Source organism: Sabethes cyaneus, chromosome 2 (genome assembly GCF_943734655.1).
Source record: "Sabethes cyaneus chromosome 2, idSabCyanKW18_F2, whole genome shotgun sequence".
In the NCBI taxonomy this organism is placed as follows: Eukaryota; Metazoa; Arthropoda; class Insecta; order Diptera; family Culicidae; genus Sabethes; species Sabethes cyaneus.
In genome coordinates, this window is record NC_071354.1 from 233222698 (window position 1) to 233230862 (window position 8165).

The 8165-nt window shown below is 43.8% G+C and overlaps 1 protein-coding gene across 1 annotated transcript; it reads right to left on the reverse strand.

The window, feature by feature from the left end:
- Positions 1 to 5900: 5900 nt before the first annotated feature.
- On the reverse strand, positions 5901 to 6788 carry LOC128736784 (collagenase-like). The gene is made up of 2 exons (XM_053831273.1): positions 6568 to 6788; positions 5901 to 6504 (listed from the first exon to the last, which is right to left on the reverse strand). Exons 1-2 carry the CDS (start codon positions 6786 to 6788, stop codon positions 5901 to 5903), a joined length of 825 nt encoding a protein of 274 aa, XP_053687248.1.
- Between the last annotated feature and the right edge of the window lie 1377 nt (positions 6789 to 8165).

An 8165-nucleotide genomic window follows, 5' to 3' on the forward strand; every position in this document is an offset into this window, starting at 1 on the left:
TCAAATTTTGTTAAAATTGTATGCCCACACCAGTGATATTATTCTTCATCTTCAGAAGTGTAGAGAACACTGTTGTGGATAGTGGGGTGTTTCCAACTCATGATAGCAAACATCGAAATTTGGTATTCAACTTCAAGCAATAAAGTGAACTTATTTAGAGGTTGTGATTAATAATAATGGGTATGAAATGGAGAGCGTTACCTACAGAGACTGTAGATTACAGAGGGGCCGAAACACTCAAAATCCGCTAAATTTTGAAACAAAACGGAGGGTACCATCATAAATAAAAGTAACTCTTCGCTTTCGTTCAAAATTTAGCGGTTTTTGAGTGTCTCGGCGCCTCTGTAAACTACAGTCTCTGTAGAGTTACCAGGAAGGAGCGTCAAACATAGCTCTGGCTCTCTCAAGCTCCCACCTGGTGCCTCCACGCAGATCTAAGTCAAATGATGACGGTCGATGGCCTTACCCGGAAATGCTTCATGTACTTACGGAAGCAGCTAAGCTAGGAGGTGCGAATTAGAGCACCTGTCCTCCTGGTGAGGGGCGACTCACACAGCGTCTGTCTCGAAACGGGCGGCTGATTATGAAATGCTGCATCCCGCAAGCTATATCTAAGATGGCAGACCCATCAGCGGGATGTAGGTATCGCGACCCCGGTGAGGTAGTATACCAAAAACTCAATTACCACGAACAACGAAGAAAGAAATTCAGGACGGAACAATCGGTATAGGACACGGCAAGGGACAAGGAAACGATTAAGGGATAACTTGGATTGGAAACTTGGTACCTGGAATGTCCGAACTCTCCATGAACCGGCACGGGCTGGCTTGCTTGCTCGAGAGCTGCATCAAATCGGAGTGGAGATCGCTGCTATTCAGGAAGTTCGGTGGTCAAATTCCGGAGAAAGGAAGTTCCGTGCAGTAGACCCTATTGCAGGCACTTCATTCAAGTACCACATCTACTACAGTGGCGGTAACAAAGCAGAACATGGAGTCGGTTTCGTCGTGTTGGGAAAACAAAAGCAACGAGTTATCCGGTGGAGGCCCGTAGATGACCGTATATGCGTGTTGAGGATTAAGGGCAAATTCTTCAACTACAGACTAATCAACTTATACGGACCAACAAATGATAAATCCGACGATGCTAAGGACGAGTTTTACGACAGGCTTGAAAGGACCTATGGAGAGTGCCCAAAACACGACGTGAAAATCATCATCGGAGATGCAAACGCGCAGATCGGGAGGGAGGAATTCTTCCGAACAGTTATTGGAAGGCATAGCCTTCATCTGACGACCAATGATAACGGTCTGAGGCTCATAAATTTTGCCGCGGCCAGAGGGATGGCCATCTTTAGCACCTGCTTTCCACGTTTGAATATTCGGAAACACACCTGGAGGCATCCAAATGAAGACTCTAGCTCTCAGATCGATCATGTCTTGATTGACGGTCGACACTTTTCGGATGTTATTGATGTACGGTCTTTTCGGGGGCCAAATATCGACTCTGACGATTGTCTCGTAGTGAGTAAGATTTGCGCAAGACTGTCGAACACGGCGAAAGCTCGCTCTGAGGAGACGCTGCGTTTCAACATGCAGCGGCTAACGGCAGACGGCGTAGCAGTGGAGTACGCCAGGAAGCTTGACCAACGAATCGCAGAACAGCAGGTAGAAGGAGAAGATATAAATGGGCTGTTGAGGAACATCCATGGTGCCATCGAAACAGCTGCGAGAGAGGTGGTAGGCACGACGCGTGGAAGACAGCGTAACAGCTGATTTGATGCCGAATGCCCGAGAGTGACAGATGAAAAGAACCAGGCCAGGAGTCGCATGCTCACTGCGGCAACGCGTCAAAATAGAAAGAGATACAGAGAGACTAAAGCTGCGGAAAAAAGAATCCATCGTCTAACGAAACGCGAGCACGAGGAGCACGTGCTCGCCGGCGCAGAAGAGCGATACGCCAGCAAAGACACACCGAGTTTCTATGAAACGGTGAGATACAGGAATTTTGCCATGCCTGTGATGTGCAATGATAGTGCTGGCAACCTGCTTACCGACAAAACGACGGTAGCAGCCAGGTGGAAGGTGCACTTTCAGACACTATTGAATGGAGAGGTCAAGCTGTGGAGCCACAGGAGGAGGCTAAAAAGGCAATCAGTGAGCTGAGAAACGGTAAGGCTGCTGGAAAGGACGGGTTCTCGGCTGAACTTCTAAAAGCGGGGAGCGAGCGGCTGTACGAAGCAATCCAACGGATCATTGTCAGGATCTGGGAGGAAGAACAAATGCCGGAGGAGTGGTTGGATGGCCTCATTTGCCCAATTTTCAAAAAGGGACATCGACTGGAGTGTAAAAGCTATCGAGGAATTGCATTGCTCAATTCTACCTACAAGGTGCTTTCCCGTATCCTGTTCTGCAGACTGAGACCGTTAGCGGAGTCCTTCGTCGGCGAGTACCAAGCTGGTTTTCGTGAGGGTCGCTCCACGACGGATCAGATGTTTACCCTGCGCCAGTTGCTAGACAAGTTCCGGGAGTACAACTTGCAGACACACCATCTGTTTGTGGACTTTAAAGCGGTGTACGATTCAGTTAAACGAAATGAGCTGTGGCAGGTAATGCTAGAACATGGTTTTCCGACGAAACTTTCGGGCTTTCTACGGATTACGTAGCCAGCTGAAGTTTGTCCGTAGTCTGCAAATTCGCACAAAACTGGTGCTCTACAGAACACTAATCCTCCCGGTGGCCCTTTACGGACACGAATCATGGATGCTAAAGGAAGCTGATCGTCGAGTGCTTGGGGTTTTTGAGCGTAAAATTCTGCGATCTATACTTGGTGGAAAAATCGAAAATGCAGTGTTTCGCAGACGCATGACTCACGATCTGTACCAAGTATAGAAATATGCTGATATAGTGAAGGTAGTGCAATGTGGCAGGCTGCGATGGGCTGGACACGTGGCCAGAATGCCCGATGAAAGAGTAGCCAAAACTATTTTCAGCAGAGAACCAGGAAGAGGCCGTAGGCTCCGAGGCAGACCCCGCACCCAGTGGGTGTGTGCTGTCGAAGACGATGTACGTTCAGCTGGTGTTCGTGGGGATTGGAGAACGGCAGCCCAGGACCGACGGTACTGGAGGACCATAATTCATTCGGCGCAAGATCGGTAACGGACCGTTGCCACTAAAGTAAAGTAAGTAAGTTAGTAATCTGTACGACGTAGTCGGAGATGGGACATAAAATAAAATAACATATAAGATAGTCTCACATCTAATTTCCGTCCCTCCAGTGTTGTCAAAACACTCGAACACCAACCGAGAGAGTATGGGCTAGGTCTCATATTGAAGTTTCGCAGTTTCAACCAGTCTACCATTCTTCACATCAAACGCTCCTCCACTTAAATAAAATAATTTACGTTGGACCGCGACAGAGTCAGAGACAAGTAAAACAGAAAAGTTTCTTCCATTACCATAACGAAATCGTTCACTTCCAAATTATTCACTTTGTCGAACCGTTCACACCGCTGATTAGTCACCGAAAGATACAATTTAATCCAGCGGTTTCAGAATTCAGTGGTGATTTTCCAGTTGCTTCGCACCATAAAAATTACACAATGATAAAAAAACATAAAAAACTATAGGCGTGAGCTCCTCTTGGTCGGCGGATTCCAGTAATAAGCAAGTCATCAGTGGCCTGCAACTTTTGCTTCTGGCGCTGTTTTCACCTATCGGGCAAACCTTTCCCACACTTTACCCATAAAGGGTGTCCACGGTAAAATAACAATACACAAAATTAATTCGCAAGACTCGAGTTTGTATCCGATTGTCATCGAACTTTCATGGCATATCAAATGAAACAATTAAACTTAGTTTTAGCGCTTTTATTTTATTAACTTTCGTCTCCATATTCGAATGCCCGTACATTGGCCATAACCCCATCCATGAGATTTTTCACAACCTCAAAATCGACATGGTTTACATACTTTCTTCATTTCTTCAATTTTTTTGAGTACTTTAGGATGTTTCAGAAGATTCTGCTTCGTAATAGCTTAGCATTTCTCGATTGGCCGCAGCACCGGTGTATAAGGGGTTATGATCTTTCGGCTCAAAATCGACATTATTTGCCTTTTACCAATCCAGCACGGCCTTTGCATAATGGCATGAAGTCAAATCCTACCAGAAGATCGTAAGGTAGTTGTGAGATTTCAGAAGAGGAAGAAATCGCTTTTGGAAACACTCTTTCAAACACTCCTGTCTATGTTTATGGTACATGGGCTCACGAAAGGTGTACTCCGCTTTCCACATGAACAAACTGCTTGCCAAATCAAGAATTTCTTGGCAAAGCTCGATATTTTCTGTTTTCGGAGGTTCTCTGGAACATCAAACTTTTCCTTTGCAAATGGTAGAATTAGGGATTCCCAACTTTTTACCGATGGCACGATGTGCCAGCTTCTGATTTTCGATGTACTTATGCAAAATCTTTTCGCAAACGAGCTGTTCTTTCTATTCCATTTTTCAAATCTTTGCACACCCGGTAAAAAAAACTTACGCAATGATAAACAATGCACTTTGAACTTTCTCCATGCAAATTTTCAATTGATTTTACCCAACGGTTCAAAAGTTAGAGCAATTTGAGTGTGTTGCAATTTTACCGTTGACACCTTTTATGCGGAGCGGTAGATGGATTAAATCTCCTCTTCGTCAGCGCACTGGTGAACGTCGATGCTAAAGCGGTATCTCTTGAGTCTATCTCAGCTTATTATTTCTCACTCGCCTTTGGCAAAACACGTCCTGTTATCAAAAATTAACTCAGCGAGTGTTCCACGGCGATAAATGCTACGTTGTATTTCCAGAATTCGTGAGTCTGTGAATAAAATATGCGCCATTTCCACGTGCAAAAGCGAACTCTGGTGGTGTGCCATGTGTCTTGCATAGCGTGTTTATGTCTTCAGAATACACTTCAGCTTATACGAGTTTCCATAGCTTCCATCGCTTCTGCATCTTTCAGTTCCACTTGGTTAAAAGGTTCGAGGCTGAATGCCTCTCTGGGAGCCTTTCAGCGTAGATTGCCGATGGATTGGACTACGTAGGCTACCGTCCGTTCCAGGATACCCAAGCGCCAGAAGCGGGTGCAGGTGTTGACACACACACGCCACGAGCGAAATTTCTCCTCTGTGGTCACAATTTGACGTTAAGGTCAAACTACATCCTGCTCATAGAAAAATGCAGGGTCTTTTATCCAGACGGAAATCGGAAAGCTTTTTCCGCTTCGGAACCTCGTCTGCAGGATTCAATTTTGTCGGTACTCACCTCCACTCGATTTGATGACTCAGCCTTAGAACTTCACCAATTCGGAAAACGATGAATTTAACGGCCGTAGGTCTGTTCTGGAAAATGGTTCTAGTTGCGTACTGCATCTGTGTGTGTTATCCTTCATGTTCGTACTCGGCAGTCATTTCACGAACTTTCTCTTTTAGTAACGGATCCTTTTCCAGTATTCTTTTCATCCTCCTCCTGCCTACTGTTGCCAATCTCTACCCAAGTCCCCAAATTGTTACTTGGGTATACTAATTCTCGTACATTTATAAATATGCTAAGTTCTTCGTCCGTCCAGGCGTTCCGGTAGGGTTGCCAAGTAGCCGGTTTTTAGTCACAAAACCGGTGGCCTGCCAATCTGCTAAAAATGCTGGTTTTCGACACAAATAACCGGATCTTAAATATGTTTTAATAATATTTTTATTAATTGTCCAGTTTGATTTTCAAAATGATTTTCAAAAGTTTCTTTACACCTTCTGGACAACGGAAAGATCAACTGATAATAATTTAACAACTGTTATTTGATTGTCAAGAAATATTTTATGTTTCATAGTCAAAAGATTGTTTCACGGTTCCAACAAAAGTCACACTAAACAATTTTCAGAAACCAGCTCCAACTTCAACGTCCGAATTCTCTTCAATCCAGTCCAGATAGGAAGACAAACGTGTAAAAACGGCCGGAAGTCGGGTGATACAACCAAAGCTGGAGTGAAACGTAAAGAGACCAATCTGTGTAGGGATGCCATCCTCTCCGAGGACAGTCAGTGGAGCACCACTATCCCCCCGACACGGGGAACTTTGGCTGTCCGTATCGTTAAAACCGGACGTACAAATATGCTCATCGAGAATGGTGCGCGTCGGTAAACTAACCGTGCAAGCCATGTTAGTGATAACTGGAGCTCTACCAAAACGAAGATCGGGAGACAGCACGTTTCCTTCACCGAATTCTCCCCAACCTACAAAGGTACCCTGTTGTCCAACTAGCGCATCTTCAGTTTTCTGACGATTTGGTAAACGAATGGGTTGAATTTTATCCGTGAATGTGATTGCCGACGGTAAAACGATTAAAGCGATATCAAAATTTTCTCCATCCAACTCATAGCCGCTGTGTCTGATGAATTGCCTCACGGTTACACGCAGCGTTTCTGGTTCTGTAGGGTCGTTAATGCGAAGAGCTCCCAGGACAGCGACAGCACTTACAATACTAAAAAAATAATTAAAAGATTAGAGGATGATTCGACCACCGACCACCGACCACCGATCTTACCCCATAAGACAGGCAGCCGAAGTGAGTATATAGCTCGTCGACAGTAGTGATCCTGAGCACCGGCCATTGAAGAGGGGGTTTATCTGCGTAATAATACCAACTGCGTAAGGAAACTGCCCAGAAGTCGCAAGTTCACTTCCGATAATCCGCTGGTTACGCTCGAAGGCTATATTGACCGAAGCCAGGGCAGCCAGAAAAGGCAGCACAAGTAAGAATTTCATGTTGATCGAGTACAATGTTCAAGTTGAACTAGTCGGTACGATTATGTAGATAAGGTATTTATACGGAGCACCAACAGAACTTATCGGCTTTCAAATGGATTCGAACAATCCTAATCAATCCAGTGTTTATCGCTCACATAGATTACCGCGTCAAATCGATAGATTCTATTTTATCTTCGCCATGGGAGTTCGTTTATTTGTGCTAATGCAGATTTTGCTACGTATTTTGAAGGCAAATCATACGATACAAATGATTAGTTGAATCACAGGATGGGCGAGCAAAAAAATATTGGCACGTGGCAGCAATTTAATTTTATCACTTGAAACGTGAGATAAGGTGTTTTGAATTCGCTGTTGCTTGATAGAGTAGAGTGATAAAGAGATCCAGTTCCGGGACCTTCCTCAAACATTTTTTTGGGAATTCATCATCGCTAAGTTCAATTTCTATAGCCTCGAGGTGTGATACTGATGTTCTAGATTCATCATATATTCCAATCTCGATTATAAAGAACTATTGAATAACAGTAAATTGCGAGGATTGAATGTCAGCGACAGTTATCCTTGGACAAGTGGCTTTATTTCACACATCGAGCCAGTACAACCCTTATAACTAGCTGCGGTAAGAGGTTTCTTTGTGGGTAAATGCAGAATTAGGCATTAAGAAATAGTGTAAAGGGCCCTGAGAATAAACCCATGTTAAAGTCACTTAACAGCCAATGGTTAAGGCAGACTCGAACACGGAGCTTCGCGGCTACGTGCCCCCCTTCAGCCAACATAAGCCAACAGCAATAAAATCGGACCACAGAAGCTAATTACGTCAATCATCATCATCATCATCATCATCATCATCATCATCATCATCATCATCATCATCATCATCATCATCATCATCATAATCATCATCATCATCATTATTATCATCATCATCATCATCATCATCATCATTATTATCATCATCATCATCATCATCATCATCATCATCATCATCATCATCATCATCATCATCATCATCATCATAATCATCATCATCATCATTATTATCATCATCATCATCATCATCATCATCATTATTATCATCATCATCATCATCATCATCATCATCATCATCATCATCATCATCATCATCATCATCATCATCATCATCATCATCATCATCATCATCATCATCATCATCATCATCATCATCATCATCATCATCATCATCATCATCAACATCATCATCATCATCATCATAATTATCGCCTCTTGTCCCGAATGGTGGTGAGTTTGAAATTGGTAGTGAATGTGAAATTTGTTGAACTTATTTTCTGGTCTGATAGCCAGATTGAGCTTGTGTTACTACTTGGTTAACTGCTATAAGCATTACTTAGAAATAGG